Below are 25228 nucleotides of genomic sequence, written 5' to 3'. Positions count from 1 at the left end.
TTTATATATGAATTAGGAATTGTCCTTGTTAATCGATAGATACAGAATTAGGAGCTCATAATGCTATTCCTTTTTCATCATTGTCGGCCTGTTTTTTTCACAGAAACAGTGGAAGTAGAGAATAAAGATAGACATAGGCAGCAAGAGAAAAGCAAAGCTGATCTCCCCCTCACCCGCCAGTCATAAAACAGAATGACAATGAGAGGATGCTCAGTTAGCAATTAGCACGGATGGCGGGGCTCACTCGCCAAGACCCTGAAAAGCTCCACAACATTTTTAATTTTTGCTATACAAAAGAATATTATAGCAGAAAAATGACATATACAAGTTACAAATACATAAATCTTGCGTAAGTATTTTATAAAAAAAAAATAAAAAAAAAAAAAAAAAAAAAAAAAAAAAAAAAAAAACAAATCCCATCATGAAAAAATGACAAAAACTTGCTTTTTTTTTTTGTTCTTTGGAACCCACATTTTTACAAAAATTTTGTACAAGAACTTAGCATTACTCATTATATAAAATGAATTGTAAGCTTGCTTTAGATGCCACATTTCTCTCACCTCTTTCTCATTCATTCAAATGTTGACAGTCTTCCATTCAATACAGTTTCAAACCACCACTTTTTCAGACACCACCAAAGCATGCACATGATCACAATGCCACCTAATAATTATAGAGAGCCCTAGCTAGACAGAGAAAAGGAAGACAGATCATCAGTTGCTCTAACACTGCAGGCCTAGCTTGCTAGGAAAAGAGGCTGAGCGGCGAATGCCTTACCCAGCCACTGCTAATCCTGTGTTGCTTCATATATTTACGATATTAATTGTTCTTAAGCTGAGCGGGCTGGGACTCTCAGTTAATGGAAATGGAAATCATATTCGAGAGAGACACACAGAAACGGCGAGAGTTCCAGATATCGAATGAACATAAAACAGATCAAACATATATATATATATATGTATGTATGCAGTATATATTAACAGTCCCAAAGTCAAGACCGAACGGATCCCAAAGAGATTGTTTAAGGAGGCATGTGCATAATCAAGTCTGCGCGCAATACAATATTGGTGCTAGAAATTGAGTATCAAAACCCTGAAAACTGAGTTTAATACAAGTACTGAACTATTTTCAAATCAAACATAAAATTTCAACTACAGACGTATTAATTTGTATAAGCTTAGAGAGAGTCCGACAACCATTGCTTTTCAATGCATCCAAAACTAGTTTTTATTTGCTGCCATAATCGGCTTGATCCAGCATTTACATGCAAAAGAGGTGGAAAGCACTACAATCGACAGCATCAATATTAGCTTACAAAGAACTGAGACTGCTGATCAACATCCTAACGTAAAATAATAAAATATAAACTTGAATTACAGGGAAAAAAAAATCTCTTTTTAGCCAAAGTTTACACGTTGATCTGCACTCACAAAAGAACATGAACAACCATACACCTAAATGAGTTTTAGATTGACATTTCCCTATTTTCAACAAGCTTTAATTGGTCTACCTCCTGATGCTCTTCATCTAGGGCAAAGCACTATATTGTTGTAAGTCATGACTCCACGCTTGAGTTCCATTCCAGCTATTCGCGTTACCGTTGCCACCATCGTTGCCGGCACTGTTGGTCGGAGTAGTGGTCACTGGGCCATAAGAGTTCCCAAAAAACCACTCGGTCGCTATCTGATCACCACTTGTACCTTCTTTTCTTGAATTTCCAACACCGCAAGCCTCTGTTTTGGAAATCTCCAGATTCTGAAATACAATGGGTTGCGGTTTCTGCGTATGGATTTCAAGAGGAACGGAGGAAACGCTGTTATCTTTCTGAATTTCCCCACCAAATAGCGTGGCCAGCCTCTGCTGCTGAAGCTTCCAGTGCAAGTCTCGGTTGATGGTACTCAGAGATTCGATAGAAGATGCAAGACCGCTGTGAATGTTCATGGAGGTCGTGTTCTGAACTGCAGCAGTACTAAAACCAGCACCGGCAGCACTTGTCGATGAAAGAGGATAATTAAAAGACATGAGAGAATTAGAGTTTCCAGATGGATCAAGGGTAAAACAAGGACCAGTGACACCTCCAGAAGCAGCTGCGAAAGTACTCGAAACGTCTCCTAATGAGGAGAACTGGTTGTAAATACCTGTTGTTGGAGGGTGAAGTCTGGGGTATGATAACCCACCAAGCTGAAAATCCATCGCCGGGGATAGACCATGGAAGAATTTCAATCCACCGATCTCTGAAGATGAGATCACTGTGTCTTTGGAGTCCCCGGAGAGCCTCGAAGATGACTTTACCTTCTTGTTTTTCCGACAACCACCGCCGATGGGAACGTTGCGCAAAGCCCCACCATTTGTCCAGTACCTTCTACAAGTCTTGCAGAAATGCCTTGGCTGCGTGAGGCTGTAGTTGTTGTAGTAGCAGAATTTGGTGTTAGGCGAGTCGCATCGTGGGCACTTTAGGCCTTGCTCCGCTGGCCTTGTGGACGCAGTTTTGCGGCTACCTGAGCCTTGACTGTCATCTTTCTGGATCACCGGCTTTGCCGGGATGTTATCCGGTGACATCAGAGAGAGAGAGAGAGATGTGGGGTAAAATTAGATGTGGGTGTTGAGGCCGGGTTGTTCAGTTTCCTTTTGCAGAGGCAATGGTACCATTCAATGGTTTCATGCACGGGAATGAGAAATGTAGGGAGCTAGAGATGTTGATGGATGGGTGCTTGTGATCTTCATCAAAGAGAGGGGATTGGGACTTGAGAAAATAATATTCATATATAACAGGAGGGTTAGAGACTTCAGAACGTTTCGCAAAGCCCTTAGCTAGTACATGAATATGAGAGAGAGAGAGAGAGAGAGAGAGTAGATGATCTGAAACTGAACTGCCAGAATGATAGAATATCCACAACTACAAGAAAACGATTAATGGATAGAAATAGTACTAGTTATTCATGGATGATGATAATGAGAGATCTATGACGTTGGTCATTGATGAATCATAATGAAATAACATCTACTGTAGTACTGGAAGCAGAAAACTGGACTAGAATATATAGGCTTGGAATTGTGGATTCCATTTTTATTCTCTCTTCAATTTATACGAAGGTATATACGGATTCTTAAATTATGCAGTACTGTACGTTTAAGTGCTTTAGGAAAAAAAGAAGAAGAGTGTATATATATAAACGGGTCTCAAGTAGGAGAGATATATACACATTAATATACCCAATTCTAAGGTTCCTTATTCCGGCAGTAAAGCAAAAGAAGAGGGCAAGTGGGCACAGCCCCACCAGCAGCTCTATAATAGCTTAATGGAAGGCTCAAAGTACATAGTTTATACATCAAAATGATTAGTTAATAATATAATTAGAGTTACATTGAAACATAATAAAGAACAAGAATTCTCATTCCTAAATAATGTGAGATATCATATAGCACCTACCTTTATCACTTATCAAAAAAGGGAGAAAGAAGCGCTCTTGCTTACTTTGTATGTCTTCGGCTGATCAAATATATTCCCTTCATCTTCACGTAATCTAGACATTATCACCATGCATAGCTCTTGGGTTTTAATGCGCTAGACTTAAGTTTATCTTAGATCCAATCCCCGCATTCGCTAGCTAGCTAGCTTATCCTGCAATATTGTCTCTTATCAATATTCCTTCATCATTTTTATAGAACTCTCAATGAACTTGATATAGCCAGTGATCGAAGAAGGAAACTACTTATGAAAAAAATAGAGAGAAAACAAAACCACGATCCCCTTAATTATTGTTAGAATATAAGAAAAAAGATTGGTTTGTGAAATGGTGACAATCCAATGAGGCTATTTATCGCACAAGTTAGTGATGAAAAAGGAATTGCAAGTGAATTATTTGTGCACATATGGTCTCTATTTATAGACCACAAGGCACTAGTTGACAAAGGGCACAACCATTTGATTCAATCAAATGGTTATCTTAGCTTGACATTTTCTCAACCGACACCCCCATGGGAACCATCACAATAGAAATGATACAAACTCAAGAGATACCCTGTTTGGTGTGTGATCACCACACCTCTAATCTACACTCATTAATCTATTTGGCATGCAACAATATCTACAAGAGCCATATCAATTAGCATGTACGTACACAAGGCCAGAGTACAGCAACTTCCCAATCCCTTTCATTATAAGATATATTTTGATGTTCCAATTAGAACGGATCAATGCAACTTTTGCATCTTTTCAATTGACCCAAAACTTATTAATTAGGTGATCATAAAGAGCAGATAAATAAAATTTATATGTTTTTCAAATAAATCAACAAAAAGGTATGTAAGACGATCATGGCTATACTGATATGGGTGGTTTTCTTAATAAGTAAAAGAGAAAAAGCCTATTTTTCCATTGTATATGCAAGTTGTGGGGAAATACAACTCAGCTTAACCTGGATAGTATCATTAATAATGTGGTGCTAGAGGAGGAAAACTTGAAGTTGTCCTATTCTCTTATAATTGATGAACTCAAACAAGCCTTGTCCAAGATACATATAGATAGTAGCCAAGGCCCTGATGGTTTTGGTTCTAGCTTCTTTTTAGAGTTATGGGAGATTCTAGTTAAGGACTTATTGGATGCAACAAAGGATTTCTTTGGAAGGATAGCTAACCAGATTTTTACTCTTCATTATTTATTGTCACCATACCCAAGGATGATAACCCTAATAGTTTCCAGAATTGAGACCAATTAGCGTGTGTTCTGTGGCTTACAAAGTACTCTCCAAGGTCATGATTTCACATCTTTCCCCTTTGCTGTCGAAGATTATTTCTAAAGAACAAGGTGCTTTCCTTAAGGGCAGAAGCACATGTGAGAACATTTCACTTGCCCAGGAAATGGTTCATAGCATCAATAAGAAGGTGAGAGGTGGAAATTAGTTGATGAAGATTGACATGGCCAAAGCTTATGATAAACTGGGATGGCCTTTCCTAATGAATGTGCTACAAGCCTTTGGATTCTCTAACAAGTGGAGATCAAGTTTGGTTTTTAATTGTATTGCTCCATCTTCTTTTTCTATAATGATGAATGGGGCATATAAGGCTTTCTTCAAGTCATCTAGAGGTCTAAGATAAGGGGATCTACTATCGCCTTATTTTTTCATGATTGCTGAAGAAGTGCTTGGTAGGCTGCTAAACCATGCTTTTGGGGAAGGTATAATCGATGCGTACCAGCATGCTAGAAACTGCCCAAGAGTTACTCACCTCCTCTATGCAGATGACTTGATTATATTTCTTAATGGTACTAAATCTTCTTGTAAAGCGTGTACTAAGTTGCTCAAAACTTATGAGGTTATGACAGGTCAACGTGTAAATAATAACAAATATGCAGTATTCTTTCAAGCCAAAGCAGTGGATACTGGAAAATCAATAGCATTGAGTGTCATATGATTTCCTTGAACATACTTGGGAGATCCTGTCAATTACTTCCCACTATCAGAGCCTTTGCTGTTGAAGACCATAACGAAACTGTCAGGGTGGAAATCTTCACTCTTATCGCATGGCGGAAAACTCGTTCTCAGTCAATATTAACAGCCTAGCATCCCTATACATTTAATGTCTTAATGTTCCACAGATGGTGACAAAGAGTGTTTCGAGAATTTTTGCATAATTCTTTTAGGGGGATAAGGAAGGGAAAAGAAGAGAAAATGGGTGGCTTGGAAAAAAGTGTGCAAACCAATAGAGGAAGGTGGTTTGGACATCCGGTATCTAGAGGATATGAAGAGGGCTCTACACATATAGTTTGCATGAAAATTCCTTCATGAGGACTCGGTGGGCAACATTTTTCAGGTGTAAATATTGATACTAGTTGCATCCTTTTCTTATTTAGGCTTGATGGCAGGACTTGGCTCTTTGGAAAGCCATCAGACCTCTTTTACTAGAAGTAATTAGAGGAACTTGTCGGATTGTTAGGCAGGGTGATATCTCCTATTGGTTTGACAAGTTGTCATCATTGGGTATATTAGTAGATAAAGTAGAGTAAGTTAATCAACCTGAGCTACAAGTAAAATAAGTATAGGGTCAACATGGTTGGAATTCTCAGCAAATTAAAAGGCTTATTGAAGAAGGTTTAGCTGATCAGTTGGTGAACATAATTCTATGGATGAGGGAAAAGAAGAATCACCCTGCGTGGACAACTTCGATCTCAAGTAGTTTCTCGACCAAGTCCGCCTAATCCACCATCCAGACATTTGGAGTAAAAGTGGATTGGTCAAAATGGGTATAGCATAGGCCACTTCCCATTAAAGTGTCTATATTTATGTGGAAATGCTTCCAGAAAAACTTGCCTTTTTATTCCAATATAAAAAGATTAAATATTGCTATGGCCTCTAAATGCAACTGTTGTGAAAGTCCAAATGTAGAAACACTGGATCATGTTTTATGGTTGAGTAGTTTAGCAGCTGATATGTGGGGGTATTTTGTAGGATTGTTGGGTCTTAAACTTGATAGAATCAAAAGTTGGCAGCAACTGGTATCAGTTTGGTTTTACAAGGCCAAGACTATCTCTCAACTTAGTATTGTTATGGGGTTAAGACCATCAATATAAGTTGGTGTCTATAGATTCAAAGTTGCAAAGCTCGGATGGAAGGAAAAGTAGAACCTGCTAACGTGGTTCGCTTTAGGATTAAAAGCATGTTGTCTCAACATATGGTGAAAGTACCTGCTTGCAAGAAGGTAAGCACAACCGTAGATGCTATATTACATAGATTGGTGGAGAAGTTATTCTGGATTCTAAAGGGGGGGTCTATTGGGTGGTTTTATGGCCTATTATGGTTGCGGCTCTAACATCATGGTTGGGATTAAGGCATTGCTTGATAGCTTGTGAATTTGCACTATGCTGCAGCAAACTAATATTGTGGCTGAAACAAATTTTCAACTGTTGAGCAATTGGTGGAATGATAAGGGTGAGGTATATTAGTCAATTCAAAAGGTTTGAGAGAAAATTTCAGAATCTACAAAGGATTTGAATCTAGTAGTTTGGCCTGCATTTAGAGAGAGATAAACCAAGTTGCTGATTTTCTTGCCAAATAATGAGCTAATTAGGGGAATACAATAGATTTTGAATTGGCCCTAAAGGAGATAACAAATTACTTGACACTTGATAGGATATGATTGACGGTGTTGCATTGTAAGTAACATGATAGGATGTTATTTCTACATATAGTTCATGGTTATTAAGAGCTTTAGTTTTATTATTTTTATCTTAGTTCAATTTATACTTTGGTTGTCTTTTGTAAGCCAAGGTGACTGCTTGGTTCCACAGTATTCCTCTGTCATAAGTGAGAGCATTAATAAAATTGGAGTCTCATCCTCTTCTTTAAAATAAAAAAAATTAAAAAAAAAATAGAAAGAGAAAAAGGCTATATATTGATGTATATATGTGCAATGCAATCTTGAATCCATAAGATCATTACTAATTACTAAATTGCTCAGAAGATTAATGTACTATTACAATCATAGGCTCCTGTATATATATCAACAAATTGAAGCCTAGCTAGTTACTGTATTACTGGCTAAAAACATTAAGAGATTTAAAATTTGTATAATGGTCAAGGTGGCAAAATTTGGAATGCCGTAAAATTAGTACTAGCTTATGTGTTGTTAAAAGGTTCCAATGGGGTATCACTGACTAGTCCTTTTGGTGTATAAGTCATATGGTTTGGACCTTCCATTGAGACTTACAAATGGTACAAATGGTATTAGAGTCAAGTCCCAACAAAAAATGTGGGACTTGAGCCGTGCCACCTACAACGGACAGGCCCGATGAGTATGTCAAGAATTTAAAGGGGATAAATTGTGATATTCCATATGATAAGGATATGGGTAGGTGGTGTATGAAATCCCATATTACTTAGAAAAGAAAAGTTCTTGCTCTTTATTATAAAGTTATAATGGGACTCCAATTATATTATTTACTAGTTTTTTTAGAGTATACACTTGCATGTGATTTGGATCTTCCATTAGGACGTTACAAAATAAAAGAAGTAAAAATAAAAGGCTTCAAGAAGTCTTTTGAAGCAAATATGTCTTTCCTCGAGCTGTTAAATCATAAAATTCTTTGGGTTTGGAAAAAGAAGAGATCACATGCCATTTTTAGTCGATAGGTCGAATATGAATTTGGGTATGTGCTTACCCAAAATTGGCCAATTACTAGTAAGATTGAGAACCTTACTATCCGATGTAAGATTGAAATGTACATTAATATAAAATCTTCTATAAAGATAAGGAAAAAAAAAAAAAAAAGGAACGCAAGACTGAATGCACTAAAGGCTAAAATAGAAATGATGAGAGTGCATGGGCTGGTGAAAGGTCATGTGGGGTTGAAATGTTGAATGCCAAAGACTAGAAGAAGCCAGAAAGAGTGATGGGCATGCATGACTGCATTTTTCTCATTTTGTCGATGTGCGAGGTGCTCCCACCTTTCAAGCACGTATGTCATCATGACACACTGATCACAACTTGCAAACAAAATCTGTTTCATGAAGTTATTATGCGATGATGACATGATGTTTGGCTACTTAATTAATTTCACAATATTGGCTATATATTTTAATTCTCAGAGAGAGAGAGAATCTTCATTATATTCTGGTCATTTTTGCATGCATGTGTTTCTTATCAGTTATTGATCATCGGTTTGGGCGCTGGTGCGAGATGATCACAATCGATAGTATCAGGCCGGTTGACGCGCGTTACGACTAAGAGCAGCCTCGTTGGCTTGGTTAAATGAGAATGTTAGCTAAAATTTAAATTATTTATATAAAAAAGATCCATATTGGATTGGGCAAATGTAAAATATTTTACTTTTTACTACAGTCATTGGCTAAAGATGGAAGATCACTTTCATTTATCAAAAATTAAAATATTACTTTATCACTCCAACCAAAGTCGCAGGATATGGAACTTACAAGACATGGGAAATAAACTAAACCCCTCCATTTCATTGACCCCAAACTCTCTCTCTCTCTCTCTCTCTCTCTCTCTCTCTCTCTCTCTCTCTCTCTCTCTCTCTCTCTCTCTCTCTCTCTCTCTCTCTCTCTCTCTCTCTCTCTCTCTCTCTCTCTCTCTCTCCCCAATTTGTAAGTTTACTCAAATTATTTTTTTCAGGCTCTCGTTTTTTCTTGGTTTCATGTATATCGATGTCGTTGTTACTATACTTCAGTTATCTATCGATTTCTCAATTGTTACTATACTTCAACACGGATGTAGAAGTGGGATTGATAGTTAGGGTTTGCTTGATAACTCTGTTTTTCGACGATTTGAACTTGGAAGTCCTAGTAGTCTGCTTGATAATTCTGTTTTATGTCTCCATGATAACTCTGCTTGCTTTTCAGTCTGATTGAAAAATTGTTGTATTCCTGAACACATAGCAGGGTTCCTTCTAGCTTGCTTAAAAGAAACTTGTTTTTATCCTTTATTTATTGTCATTGGATTTTATTTAAAGTGACTTCAGTTTTCATAAAAATCGCGTGTAGAAACTTTCAAGACTCACACTAGAATCTTGTCTTGACATGTGAGAAAAACTCAATAACAGCTTTCACTGGTTCTTATACTAGTCTATTAGAAGGAATTATTCTGGAACCAATGGCTTAATTAGGTGCTTGCAGCACTTCATGAGATGTGCGTAGATGGAAGACATCTTGTACCAAGTTTGAGGGATATGTATTCTAGTTTGAAATGAATTTGTAGAAATACTCTCTTTTTGTATAATTCTTTTGCTTCTTGTTGACGAATTGCATGTTCTAAACACTTTTTATTCTTGTTCTATACATTGTAATTTTTTATGTCTCTTTACCTAAGGACTTGTGCTTTTTTATTTATAATTATTATTCGTTGGTTTTGAATGATAAAGATAGAGGTTCTGCATTATTTTGATGAACTTCCTTCTTATTAAAAAAAGAAAAAGAAACAGATCAACTCTAGATGCAAAAGAAGTATTAAAAAAGTGTTGTGTGTGTGTGACGAAGTTAGTAGGACTAAAATAGTTAATAGTCAACCAACCTATATGATTTTGTTGCCTATTTTTTGCTGACTCTTTTAGTCAGTTTGGCTTACTGTTTCAACTGTCTCCCCTATTTACTTGTTGATTGTTGACTTTATTACTTATTGACTATTTTATGAATGATTAATTCAAACTTATTGGACGATCCCTTTTTCACCACACTCTTGCAAAGTGGTGGAGAAGGTATTAATAACCCCCTCATAGCTTGTGTCTTGCATGATAATGTTGAGGTTGAGGTTGAAGTGACACAACCCGAAGGGCAAGTAAGGGCACGAACTAAACTATCCCAACGGGGTGTGTCCTTCACCATGGAGGAAGACAACCTCCTTGTATCAGAGTGGCTCAACATTAGCATAGATGCTATTAGGGAGACAGATCAAAATTCCACTCAATTGTGGATAAGAATCCATGATTACTTCAGTACTTATAAAAAACCTAATTGGCCTGAACATTCTGTGGGGTCGTTGACTAATCGATGGTCAACCATCTAAAAAGCCACAAACAAGTTTTGTGGTTACTTGGCCCAAGTCGAATCAATACATCCAAGTGGTACCAATGAACAAGACAATGTATGTTTCTAATTATCATAAATTTTGATTATAATATGTACTAATATTTTTGTGATTGGTATTTAGATTGAGAAGGCAAAAGTATTGTACCAATCAACACAAAAAGACAACTATAATTTGGATAATTGTTGGAACCTATTGAGGCACCAACCAGAGTGGCAAGTGCATATGGATAATTTGCCAACAAAGAAAAAGATAGGCTGCTCTACCATTCCAATTGCCAATGCCACGAATGTAGAGGTTTGTGAGAGCATGTCTATCAATTTGGAGAGGCCACTAGGCAAGAACTCTGAAAAAGAAAGGAAAAGGAAAAGGAAACGCAAAAAATCTTCACCTAGTCAGTTTGGTAAAAAGTTAAGTAACGTGAAAAGTGATAGGAGGATAATGATGATTGAGCAACAGGAGGCGGCAAGCCAGGCTGATAGGGACATGGCTGAGATAATAGAACTTAAGAAGAAGAAGATGGGGATGGAAATCATGAGTTTGAATGTTGATAACATGAATGTGGTGCAGCGAGAATACTTCAAGTCACTTCAAATGGAAATCCTAGAGAAACATATGAATGAATTGAATCAAATGTAGTAGATGGAATTGCTATTTTGCACACCTGGTATATATTGTTCATTTTAAAAATATTTGGTAGTTACTGTTTTTGGTTAATATACTGAAGAGTTGATGGTTTTGCACATCTGGAAAGTAGTAGTTGCTGTTTTTGGTAAATTCTAATATTAATATTGCTTAATTCTCTGTTTTGCAGGATTGTGGATTTTGAATTTTGCTTCTTTTGGAACTTCATGACATATTTCTTTCTTTTTTTGGTTTAACATAGAAGATTTCTGAGGGTTTTTGGTTTAGCATAGCAGATTTGTGTAACAGCTCATGTGGATGTATTTGGTTTTTTTGTAACTATTGTTATGTGTAATCTAGGGGTTTTTTTTTTTGTACTACTGTACATAGTATGTTGTTGACATGAACTAGTATGTTGCTAGACATGGTAATTGAAATGTTGGAAGTGCAGATTTATGTAGGTGTTTTTTGTAATTAAGATGGTGTTGGAAGTGTAGATTTCTTGTGGGTGTTTTGTAATCAAGAAGGTATTTTCTTGTAGGTGTTTATGTAGGTGCAGATTTTTTATTGACATGAATTGATCTCATATGTTGCTAGATATTTGGTTAAGATATTTTTAGTAATTAAGAAATTTAGATAGAATTTTATATGAGTTTAATCTCACTTTTTGGTTATTAGGATTAAATATCTTTGAAAATATGATTTTTTTTAATATTAATTTAATTATAATATAATTATTAATAATATTAAATTGATAGAATTATAAAATGTGATAAAAAAAATTTTTAAAAAAAATTAATTTAATAATATATTATTATTATTATATAGAAAATAAATAGTTAATCTCATGTGGAGAATGAATTTAGATGGAATAGGTAAATATAAAAATATATTAATATTAGTTAAATTTAAAAATAAATTTAACCAAACTAATAAAAATGCTCTAAATAAATAAACTGGCCTGGCCTTCTTAATTATGAGATAAACAAAAACTACACCTCCTTACGATTACCGTTCCCTCTTATCTTTTCATGTTATTTTCTTTCCTTGCTAAAAGAAATCATTCCACTGCTAATGTATCACGCACACAAGCACATGACTATTTTAGAAAATCAATAACAGTAGTATTGCATGGTTTTTGTGGCCATTTTGACATGTGTAAGTACGTACGGACGCCAGTTGGAATCTAGTCTGGTACTGTGGCCTGCAGATATGAAGGTTAATTGGCATGGGGAGTAGGGGCCGATTTATCTATGAGGTAGCAGCAGGTAGCTAGGATGGGAGATGAGGAGCACCGTACCATAGAGTTTCCCAATAGCTAGGGTCATGAGCTTCTTGCATGCAGGGTTTAACTTGTAAATGACAGTAGACACCTAACACATGATACACAAGTTGTCATGAGTCATGACCAAAAAGTTAAACTCTCACCGAGTCTATCACGTTAATCACGCTACTTCTTGGACATCTCTCTCTCTCTCTCCAACAAAAGGTTAATTATATATAATATCAGAAGGAAAACTTTGACTTCAAATAATTATATTTGAAACCGTACGTACTAATTCATTCAATTTGGAAAGAACCTAATATATTCCGGCATACCTAAGCAAAAGCTAAAGGGGCTCTCAAAAAATGTAATATACATACAAGTTGCAAGGATAAAACAAAAATATAAATGATTGCCAAACTTTTGACGAGGTTCTGGATGTCTACATATGAGAGAGAGAGAGAGAGAGAGAGAGAGAGAGAGAGAGAGAGAGAGAGAGAGAGAGAGAGAGAGAGAGTGTTATGGGTATGAAAATGGCCATTTGTTAGCATATTGTTGTTATGTGTGGTACTATTCTAGTAAGTGATAATGATAGGTACTTGTATATGAGATTCTACATTATTTGAGAATAAAAAGTTTTAACTCTTTATAGTGTTTTAATAAGGTTTCAATTATATAATTGATTAGTTCTGTTGGAATATAAGTCATGTGTCTTAGGCATTTTATTGAGACTTTACAAATGATATCTGAATCTATCCTAAAAGTAAAAAATGTGGGACTTGAGTTATACCACTTACAATGAACTGGCCCAACGAGGATGTCGGGAATATAAGGGATATTAATAAAGTGATAGAGATAGATGATGTATGAGATTCCACATTGTTTGAGAATGATTAATTTTTATTCTTTATAATGTTCTAATGTGACTTTAATTGCATCCTTTTGGAGTTCCATTAATAGAGCATTATATTATGCACAGCACACTTTATAGAATGTTGACTTTAATTCTTTCAGTTTGATGGGTATATTCTAAAAAAGCTTAATACTAAAATTAAATGTATGATAATAAAAAAAATTATTAATATGGACCCAAACCTTCTTGATTATTATAAGATACTAAGTTTTTTAATATAGAATCTACAGTGAAATAAACACTAGAAGAATTATTTAAAGTTGATATTTTGTATGAAAAAATAGTTGAGCTTTAGATTTCATTAATCAAGAAAACATTTATCTGTGACCTCAATTGTAGTATTATATACTGAAAGTGGCAACAAAATATCCAGATGATGCATGAAATTTGTCTAAACCATCTTACCCAGCTTACGTATTAAAATGAAAGATGAATTTAAGAATTAAAAATCACCTCTTAGTTTTTACTAAGAGCAAAGTTCTTAAAAATATCTTTACAAAAATGACAATAGACAAATATCATTGCATGAAAGACTATCATAAGAAATCTAAAGAAGATGCTAAGTTTTGTTTGTTAGAACCTTATTTCTACATGTATATGCCAACTTATAAATTCTTTTCTTTAAAATGAAGTCTCTTTAAAGATGACTTTACCGAGATGCAACTTTTATATATAGTTATAATTTTACAACTTATATACCATGGAATTAAACTTCAGATTTAATTCTTTTTATTTTACATAAACACTACGTACACGTTAGAAAATTGACCCCCCACAGAAAAATGTTGATTCCACCACTGAGAAACATGGTAAAGTTAGGAGAGGAATTAGCAGAAAGCCATCTATCAATGTGACAATCTTGAGCATTGCAAGAAGTTGAAGAAGTATTCTTACTAGTGGAGGACCCGAAAGCTTTGCCTTGTTCGATCTGTACATATAAACGAAGGAATTAATGCTTGAACATCCTAGTTTATCGATAGACACATGAGAAGGAGCTTAATGCTACTCTTTTTTCATGGTCGGGGTTCTGTTTTTTTCACAGAAATGGTTAAAGTAAAGAATAAAGATGACAAAGGCATCAAGGGAAAAGCAAAGCATTCTCCCTCACTGGTCATACAACAGAATCACACTGAGATCAGCTGATGCTCAGTAGCAATTAGCACGGAGGAGGGTTCAGTCTCCAAGACACTGAATAGTTACACATAAACCATATTTTTTGTTGCTATACAAAAAAATAAAGGATTCAAAGGAACGCGTAAGCTTTAGATACCACATTTCTCTCACCTCTTTCTCATTCACTCAAATGTTGACAGTCATTCATTCAATACAGTTTCAGATCACCACTTTTTCAGACACGACAAAAGCACATCACAATGCCCCTAATAATTACGGAGAGCCATAGGTACAGCAAAGGGTGAGATACTTGCTAAACACTGCAGGCCTAGGAAGAGGGCTGAGCAGCGAAGGCCTTACCCAGCCACTGCTCGTGTTTTGCTTCATATATTGACAATATTGTTCTGCAGTTTAGCAGCCAGAGACAGAGTTCCTTGATAGAGAGAGGGAGACACGCAGGGACAGTGAGAGTTCTGGATACAGACTGAACATAAAACAGATCAACGATATGCCATTATGCCCCATATAACAACAGTCCAAAATCAAGCACAGATCCCAAAGTGGTTTCATAGAGGAGAGAAGCACATGATAATCAATTCTTCAAGAATGTAGCGAGTCTAGCAATAAATCCATCAAAACCACTGAAAAACTTGGTTGAATAACAGTAGCTATTTTTCAAATCAATCATAGTAAACAAAGCTGCTGATGGCTTACGGCTGCTTAAGTTGTTTGCTGGTTTTCCAAGCTACTGATCTGACTTTGCTTATTGTTGTTTCTATTTGTTGGCTTACCTTGTTTTGCTACTATTGGTCAGGGGTTTTGTTTTGTGTTGTGGGTGCCGCGCACTTTCTTCTTTCTTGTAGTTGGCTTGTGTTGATGATCTCTTTCTGGCTTAAGTAGGAATATTTGTAAGCAAGTAATAAATTAAAGAGACCTAATATAAATTCGAAGGATTGCACAAACCTAAATTCATAAATTGATCTAATTTCATAAAATTTATAAAATCTATTTTATTTACAATAAAAATAACTTTATAATTTTGTATATCACATTAAATCATATCAGTTTTAGTTTATAAATTTACTTTTATATAATCTCAGTTAAAGTATTTCACATAAACTAATAGATGCAGTTAGCTTGCTGGTGCTCGTATGTAAGGGCTAGAAGTATTGAGTGTCATCCTACGATTGTAGTCTTTTTTCTTTACCCAAAAAGCAAATTCAACTACAGACGTGTTTGTATATATAATTAGAGATACTCCAACACCCATTGATCCTTTCGCTAAATCTAATACTAATATTTATTGTGTGCTACAATCAGCATGGTGATCTTGCACTTACATGCAAAAGAAATGGAGAGCACTACGATCGACAGCATCGACATTAGCAAACAATGAACCCATGAGACTACTGATCAATATCCTAACATACAAAATTGAAATATAAACTTGAATTTCAGAAGCGAACACCTGGCCTCTCTTTTTGACAAAGTTTACAACGTTGATTCGCAATCAGAAAAGAACAATAAACAAAGATATACCTAATGAGTTTTACATCATCTGTGACGTTTTCCCTAGCTACTTTCAGAAAGCTTTAAGGTCTATCTCTTTGTGCTATTCATCTAGCGCTAGCTAGGGCAAAGCAGTATATTGTTGCCAGTCACCCCACGCTTGAGTCCCATTCCAGCTATTTGCGTTACCTTGGCCGGCGTTGCCTGCACTGTTGGTCGGAGTAGCGGTCAGTGGGCCATAAGAGTTCCCAAAATACCACTCGGTTGCTATCTGATGGCCTGAACTTGTACATTCTTTTATTGAATTACCAACGCTGCAATCCTCTGATTTGGAAATCTCCAGATTCTGAAATACAATGGGTTGCGGTTTCTGCGTATGGCTTTCAAGAGGAACCGAAGAAACGCTGTTGTCCTTTTGAGTTTCTCCACCAAATAGCGTGGCCAGCCTCCGCTGCTGAAGCTTCCAGTGCAAGTCCTGGTTGATGGTACTCTGAGATTGGATAGAAGATGCGAGTCTGCTGTGGATGTTCATGGAGCTTGTGTTCTGAACTGCAAAAGGACCCCCACCACTTGTCGAAGAAAGCGGATAATTAAATCTCATCGGAGAATTGTAGTTTCCAGATGGATCAAGGGTAAAGTAAGGACTAGTCATACTTCCAGAAGCCGCAGCATAAGTACCCGAAACGTCTCCAAACGAAGAAAACTGGTTGTAGTTACCTGTCGTTGGAGGATGAAGCCTGGGGAATGAGAAGCCACCAAGTTGAAAATCCATAGCTGGGGATAGACCATGGAGGAAATTCAACGTCCCACTGATCTCTGAAGATGAAAGTGAATCTTTGGAGTCCCCGGAGAACCTCAAAGATGACTGCACCTTCTTGTTTTTCCGGCAACCCCCACCGATGGGAACGTTGCGCAAAGCCCCACCTTTTGTCCAGTACCGTCTACAAGTCTTGCAGAAATGCCTTGGCTGCGTGAGGCTGTAGTTATTGTAGTAGCAGAATTTGGTGTTAGGCGAGTCGCATCGTGGGCATTTTAGGCTCTGCTCTGCTGTTCTTGAGGACGCAGTTTTGCTGTTGCCTGCGCCTTGGCCGTCATCTTTCGTGACCTGCTTTGCCGGAATATTATCCGGCGACATCATTGTTAGAGAGAGATGTGCGCAGCAAATTAGATATGGGTGTTTTGGGGGTCGTTGTTCAATTTCCTTTCACAGAGGCAAAGATACTATTCAATGGTTTCATGCAGTGGGGTGAGAAATGGAGGGGGAGATGTTGATGGATGGGAGCTTGTGATCTTCATCAAAGAGAGTGGATTGGGATTTCAAAAAAATAAATCAAACACATAGACATACATATAAATATATATAGATAGATAAATATATATATATATATATACCAGGAAGGTTAGAGGCTATCTAGTGGAATAAATCAAGTTAAAGCTAACTACATGAGTGAGAAAGAGAGATAGAGAGAGAGATAGAGAGTGAGAGATCAGAGAGAGAGAGAGAGATCTGAAACTGAACTGGCAGAATGAGAGATCCACAACTACAAGCTGAAAACGATTGGATAGAAACAATTGCTAGCTGATCATCATGGTGGATGACGAGAGATCGATGCTGGTAATTGATGAATCATTATGAAATTTCATTTACTGTACTGAAAGCAGAAAACTGGATTAGATTTTTGTTCCCTTTAATTACTTCAATTTACAGTACATAAATAAACAGATTCGACCTTGTCCTTAAATTAGGCCGTGTACTTAGTACTGTTTAGAAAATCTGCAGTGTATTAAATCTCACGTGAAATCTGCATACTGCTATGAGCATTTAAAAAAAAAATTATTTTAAATTACTTAAACGATTAATAACTATTCACTTATAATTTGCTTCCAACACAAAAGTAATTTATTTAAGAGTACTAGTAGTGGACTTAAAAGAGTTAAAATTTAGCTAAAATTTAGCCAAGGTGCACAATAAATCATTGTAATGGACTCAACAAATAAACAGTAATTTTGAATATAAAATTACTGTAAGAGCAATATTAGTAGTGGCCCAGTCAAAGTTAAATTTTGGCTAAACTATAACTAAGTTGTTTAAAAGCCTCATACACCATACTTAATAATTTTACTTAAATTTTAGTCATCCATTTTTCACTGGCCAAATATAGCTAGCCCAAATTTCTGGCCAAATAATATTTTAGCTATAAAATAATCTTCTTGCTTCTATCTTCATCGTGCACCACACTTGGAGAAACAACAGTGACCACTGTTGCAGCAGCCTCCCAAAGCTTTTTCGGTTCTTTTTTCAAGGTTTTTTGTTCTTTTTTCCGATAAGCTTATGATACTTAATGTTCATTGTCACACTGATTAAATAATTTCTTTTTAACATTTCAATAAATTAATGAACATTTTCTATTTTTTTTTAATCATGAAATTAGACCAAGTAGGTTTTGTAGGTTTTCTTTTCCTCTACTATCTTCCACTTTTCAGGTTGGCTTTGTGTTAAGATTTTTTTAATAGAGATTTTAGACTTTGGAGGATCATATATAGTGGAAATGAACTAGATAATCAATATTTTAATAGAATAATGAGAAATTTGGAAAATTTGTTATTTGGTGTCATTGAAAAGCCAAACTTTGACTAGGCCACTACTAATGTCCTAACATCGTATGCAACAGTGTTTACGAAATATATATAATTAATATGGTCTCATCGCCATATTTTACTACGTACATACATGCTACAAGAAAAATAAGTTTTTGTGACCAATTTATTGCAACGAAAAGATTATTCATAACCAATATATATATATACATACTGTGTACGTTTTGTTTAAGATATAGCACGTACGTAATTAGAGACTATCAATCTCCCTGGCAAACGTATTTATAAGCATGAATGTCTCTTTGTTCATGTTTTAAATTGAGTCAATTGATTTAGAAATTTTCGAGTTGGGATTCTTATAGCGTATAATCTCAAGAAATGCTTGCTACAAAAATCTATAGATCATATTTTTTTAAAGGTTTTTTTAGTTATCATGATTAGTTTTATGTTCACGAGGGTATTACAAGACTAAACCTAGACTACCAAAGGTCCAAAACTAACACTTTGGACCAATTATCAGGGTACCCTAAACTACCAATTATAAGTGAACTAATCTTATTAAAAAAATGTCCATATGTGTCTCTCACATGATTAAAAGAAACTTAAATATGAAACTTTATAAGAGTGAAAGGAAAATTTCTCTGACTCGGTTTAAGAAATTAAAATGTGCACATGAAAAAATCTAATCATTAAAATTGTCTTTTAATGATTTTGCAATACAACTGTGGGATTGCTAAAAACAAAAACAAAAAAATTCACTTTTATAACAAAAGTAATAGATATAATCTTAAAATGTGCAAGTCCCCACAGATTCTCTTTGAAAAAAATAATCGAGGACCATCATTAAAAAAAATAGTTTTTCATGTGAGTTTCAGATTTACCCACTTCTTTTAAAAATAGTATATGAGATTTGGAGACTCTAAAATTGTAAATATCATTTCCCTTATGACAATCATTTTCTAGCTTCCTTGAGTAATTCGGGCTCAAATCATATTACTAGTATCATTGCTCTTTTACATTTGTATTCATGCACCATGTTTGTTGTAAAGGAATGTTGACTTAGCAGTTCCTCTTTTTATATTTTTTTAGATTAATGAAATAATTACTCATTAATAAGAATTATGCTAAAAAAGTTTTAATGAGTAAAAAATGAGAACTTAGACCTGTCTAAGGAAAAGATAGAGAGAAAACAAAAGAAAAAATAGAAAGAACTCGAGAACTTGAATATAATGATAATTGAACAACTCAATTGAATGAAAGAATTTCCAACAAGTAAACTAGTATTTATATACATTTAAAGTAGTAGCAGAAATAACTGAAATAATAGATTCTAATTTCTTCCTTCAATTTTAATTCTATTTTGTTGATATGAAAGGTTATATTCCATCATTATCTAAAACTATCCCCTCGCTGTCTAAGCCAAACCAGAATCAACTTTTACTCATCAAATCTATATATAAAAGAAAAAAAAAATATTAAATTTACTTATGTGTCTCATATGTGCTTTGTCATACACGATGAGCCCCATTCGTCAAATGAAACATCACTATCAGCCAATTACGTCCAATATTTCTTACTTAAAACATCAAAAGATTGATTGCCAAAATAATTACTGCAATCACAAAAAAACAGATAGAAGATGATTTCTTGTTCGCTCTCACTCACTGTCCTTCTCTCTGTCTGAAGAACCCCTCTCTGCTACTGTCTGTACGGCTGCCATAGCTCTTCTTAGGGTCTCGATAAAACCCCCACTCTCCTGCTGCTGCTTCTTTTTTGTACCGGTCCTCCGGAGCTTCCCCCGAGGGTACTGCATCCTCTCGTTCATTTTCCCCCTGCAAATATCTCTGTGGCCTTGTTCTCACGTCACTTTCATTGATTGTTTTTTTGTTTATTTTTAAACACGAATGCCAAAGTTTGACATTGGATAAGAGAAGTTAATATAGATAGCTATTTAGCAGTGCAGAGGCAGTACGTACGATCCCGTGCAGTAACAGTTCATTGGGTAATTGAGGGAAATGCAGCTGCTCGTTTGTTTGGAACATTTGCTCCCACCGAGCCTCTCGAGCTACCTCATTTTCAAGCCCTTTCTTTTTCATTTTCTTTTTGATTGATTGCTGTTGCTGCTGATTAATCTAAACATTGCCATCCATAACAGTCATTATCATGATTCTAACGAATTTGGCTGAATTAATTCTCCTTGACCAAATTATTGTCTTATCCATTGATTTAAGTATGCTGCTGTCGTTTTGGATTAGATTGTCTAGGCAATCACAATTGATATAACTCACAAATATTTTTATTTTTTTAGGAACGGAAAAGAGAAATGTGGTCATATGCCAATTAAGTTAAATACATTGAGACAAATTTCCAAAACAAATTTACATAAAATATTAATATTATAATTTTTTTTTTCAAAATATAATGGATTTTATGATAAATAGTGTGTTACATACCAATCTTGTAAATAACATATTTTTTTAAATTAAGCAAAATATAGAAGAAGTGACTAGAGATGGTTTCTCTATGTGGACGTAACCATAGTAGCATCATATCATATTTGTTGTAAACTCGACAAGAGAAGCCTACAAGGTAAGAAGACGCAAAAGCTTTCTTAAATTGTATTTGAGTACTCATATATAGTCTAGACCCAATCCCAATAATTAATAGGATGTTAGTTTGTAATAGAAAGAGTAGTTTTCTAATTTTCATCATGTAATGATCACTTGATATCATCTTGAAATTAGTATAGTTTTATTTTTGTTTTGAGATTTGTTAAAATTAAGTAACTATTCATTACTAAAATTGAGATATTTTCTTCTTCAAAAAAGTGTTAATTCTACTTTTAACAAGGGTTAAAATTAAATCTAATTAAGAATCATCTCAATAATGTTCTATTAGGACTATTATTAATACTTACCAAATGAACTTTGCCTTGTTGAAGTTGAACTTGGAACTTCAACATTGTTACCATGAATAGCTTTGCTATCTTATAATATTAGGAACCTATACCCTAATTGACAGATCGATTTTTTAAATTACCAGTTGTTGTGTCCGTACGTAGTGGATGAGACAAAAAAGCCATTAATTATAGGCATGTCATATTGGAAAAAATTCGTTAGGACTAGTCAATTACATATATATATATATGTGTTATATATCTTTGAAACGTACTACTTGATAGCTATGTGAGCCGGCCAGTAATGCTTAGGACATCACTGCAAAATGGGAAATCATGAGGACCATCATTGCAAACACGACCATGACTTTCTTCCGGCTTCCAACATAAGGTTAGCCCACAAAGTACATAGGAATGACGAGCACAACATATATACCCATGCATCCGGGACATCCCCAACCTAGCTAGCTTGTTCTGATTAGTTTCAAATGGACAGAATTCAACATCTTCTATCTCCTCCTTTCTTTATGTGCTATGATGGTGGGACCTAAATTTTCTTGTGTTTGTATATATATTGACAGGGATCGCGTAGCTTTTTTCCCTGTTTGGTTAGTGTAGATAGGGTAAACCGTTGTCTTTGAGCTTTTAGATCAATAGTTAAACCTTTGACATGATCATTTTATATATTTTCTAGTAGTGCCAAATTCCTTTTTTTGTTTTGGATCTTTAAACTGCGTTTAGATGTTGAGGTGATCTTAAAAATTGATTTGAGTTGATATATATGTGAATAATTATGTTTTGTGGATCCTATATATTGAGATGTGTTAAATGTAAATGAGTTGAGATATATGTATTTGAATGAATGAAATAGATTAAGATGAGTTTAACCTTTTATGAGAAGTTGAAAAAGACGTAGTGGGCCGGTCCTATTAATGATTCTAAGTTTGAGATGGATTGAGGTGATTTTAACGTCAAAACATAACTTCTCAATTTCGTTTGCCGACTAGCCTGACAATGTTCTCTAGATTATATATATTAGTATATTACATGAGTCATGGCCACAATCGTACAAATTCATCCTTGCCATATAGCAGGAAGACTAATCTCACAACTAAACACACACAAGTCTTTCCATGACAGTATTAACGTAGTCTATAGGAATAATTTCGACATCTGCTGTGATCTCGCAGTATCCATCATCTCTTGGGTTCTTTCTTTCCCTCAATTACGCTACCCCCAACAATCTTTCTACCTTTTAAATCACATGCATGTACAATGATAGTCTAGATTACTCTTAGGATCAATAGAATTATATATAATAACGGAAATTAATTATATTCTTTTCCTTTGATTTTATTATCCTCAATCACATTAATTGTCTAAGTTGTTTTTCCAATTATATAGATTATAGTACCATATAATTAATTAATGTGACTGATGATGACAATTTATAATAATAAAAAAAAGTGGATTAAGTTAAATACCAATAAGGAATATGTGGTAGCTCAGGAGGCTAACTTGGAGCACCAAGCAATATTATTAGTTTTCCATTGGCCGGTCTTCAACAAATTAATCAATGGCAGGAGAGGGCGAGGGGCTGAAACAATGTCCAGGATACCGTCCATTATTGTGCCCATATATAGCAACCTGATAGAAAACAAATTAATTAATTAAAAATATATTTAATTAATATATATATTCACATGAACTTGTACTACAGTACATGACTATGTTATCATTGAGTATATATTGATATGTTCATACATACGATATTATGAAATTATATGAATAAGAAGAAATTAAGCAACCTTTATGAGTTCGTAATGACATGATTAACATAGGCGGCCTAGCTCACCTTTAATATCATGGCCCCCTTATTTCAAGGAGGCACATGCATGTTTGGACATTTGAAATATATGTTTTATGAATAGTAATGAAATAATTTGAGTACTGTTTTATTAAGTTTTGAGAAATAAGAGAAAATAAAAAAAGTTGAAAAAAATTATCAAATTAAAAAATTATTTGAATATAATTTTTATTTTTAAATTTATAAAAGTTGTATTGATTTTTGTATTTGAATAACAATTAGGTAATGATTAGATGAAAAAATTGAAAATTTGAAATTGATGATGAAATTATATATGGGAAGTTTTGAGAATTTTCAATGTTTCTTAATCTCATTTTTGAATTTGTTACATATTAAAGGAAAAAAAAAAACTCATTTTCTTATTTGTTATCTAAACCCAAATTAGTACGTACTTAATTAATTAGTTACCTGCAAAATTTGTTCTTGGTCATCATGACTCGTAACCAAAAAGTGATTAGCACCGAGGCGGTCCAATGCTTCCTTGTGCTTGTTTGGGGAGCTGCTTAATTATTACAATGACCTTCATTTCCAAAGCTTTGGCAAATTTTATGGCCACATGACCTAGACCACCCAGCCCCACCACCCCCAAATGTTGCTTGGGGTTGTTAGAGTCCAAAGTGCATCATGGGGTTGTAAACTGTGATTCCTGCGTAGAGTATAGTGGGGCAACTCCATCCAATTGCAGATTATTTGGGACAAACACCACAAAATGCTCGTCCACAACAAGCTTATTTGAATATCCACCAAATGTTTTCAAGCTATCCTGGTGATTGTAACCAACTTAGGTCCATATTGTAAAATATTGAACAGATTTGGAGAAAAGCTAGAATGCTGACTCTTGTTGTATTGATCTCTATATGAAAATGTTTACAGATAATGTTTATTACAAGAAATAATAGTTCTTACAATTTACAGAGATGAAAATAGTTACAGTCAAAACTTTAATTGTAGACTACATGACGTCATTCCACATGCATATTGATCAAAAAAATCATTCGCCTATACTCCACCTATACTTAGACAAAATAGGATTCAGTCCTATTAAGATATATTCCCTCAAGTTGTAGGTTTTACATTCTGCATTTTCCTCATGAAACCTTGTCATTCCTCCTTGTACTTGGCATCACATGAGTATCCAAGGTAGAGAGATACTTATACTGACATTAGAAAAGCTTTAAAATGTTGGAATGTACTGACTAGAAGTTTAAAACTGCATCTAGTATTAACAAGTCCCTAAGTGGCTTCTAGAGATTGATTGTTAAATTTTAACAAGTAAATTGATTGAGAATAAGGGAACTAATTATTCCATCTGGGCAATGATTTCCTTGTAAAAAAAGCAAGCTGCATGAATTGAAATATCTAGCAATCCTACATGTTAGTTTTTAAATGCAATATTTGTAGCATAGTGAAAGTTCCACATGGATACTTTTCACACCAAACATCCACAGGAGTAAGAGAAATGCAGGTCACAACAATTGTTGAATAGTTTTAAAAAATCCATCATTATACTCCATTAATATAATGCAAAAACAAAATAGGATTTGGATATATTGAGCTATATTCTCTCAAGTTGCAGTTCTTACATTCAAGCCCCCAGTATCTCACCCCATGTCTTACTACTTGTACTTGGCAGAACTTTTTGAGTATCTTCATAAAATTAGCTGGATATACTGACATTAGAAATGTCATAAAATGTTGAAATTGCTCTATATGAAGCTTTATATTACTGCACCTACTATTAAAAAATTCTACAAGTGCCTTCTAGAGAAACTTGGGGCCCATTAAAACAAGTAAATTGTTTGAGAAAAGTAAACTAATTATTCAACAAGGCAATAAAATCCTTGTTCATAAATCAGGATTTTATTGGAAGAACTAGCAATCTCCCATGTTTGCATATAAATGCAATATTTA

The 25228-nt window shown here is 34.8% G+C and overlaps 2 protein-coding genes and 1 pseudogene across 2 annotated transcripts; all 3 read right to left on the bottom strand.

Annotated features, from left to right (window-relative positions):
* Nucleotides 1-1198: 1198 nt before the first annotated feature.
* LOC122315177 (dof zinc finger protein DOF5.7-like) lies at nucleotides 1199-3066 on the bottom strand. The gene has a single exon (XM_043130966.1). It carries the CDS (start codon nucleotides 2557-2559, stop codon nucleotides 1528-1530), a length of 1032 nt encoding a protein of 343 aa, XP_042986900.1. The 5' UTR covers nucleotides 2560-3066; the 3' UTR covers nucleotides 1199-1527.
* Nucleotides 3067-15829: 12763 nt separating this feature from the next.
* Nucleotides 15830-17663, bottom strand: LOC122315326 (dof zinc finger protein DOF5.7-like). The gene has a single exon (XM_043131181.1). The coding sequence runs from the start codon at nucleotides 17092-17094 to the stop codon at nucleotides 16078-16080; it is 1017 nt and encodes a 338-aa protein (XP_042987115.1). The 5' UTR covers nucleotides 17095-17663; the 3' UTR covers nucleotides 15830-16077.
* Nucleotides 17664-20211: 2548 nt separating this feature from the next.
* The window catches only part of LOC122316115, a 76318-nt pseudogene continuing 71301 nt past the window's right edge, over nucleotides 20212-25228 (bottom strand).

The sequence above is a fragment of the Carya illinoinensis genome, chromosome 7 (genome assembly GCF_018687715.1).
Source record: "Carya illinoinensis cultivar Pawnee chromosome 7, C.illinoinensisPawnee_v1, whole genome shotgun sequence".
NCBI lineage: Eukaryota > Viridiplantae > Streptophyta > Magnoliopsida > Fagales > Juglandaceae > Carya > Carya illinoinensis.
The sequence above is the reverse complement of the archived record's forward strand: the minus strand, read 5'-3'. Positions and strand labels throughout refer to the sequence as shown.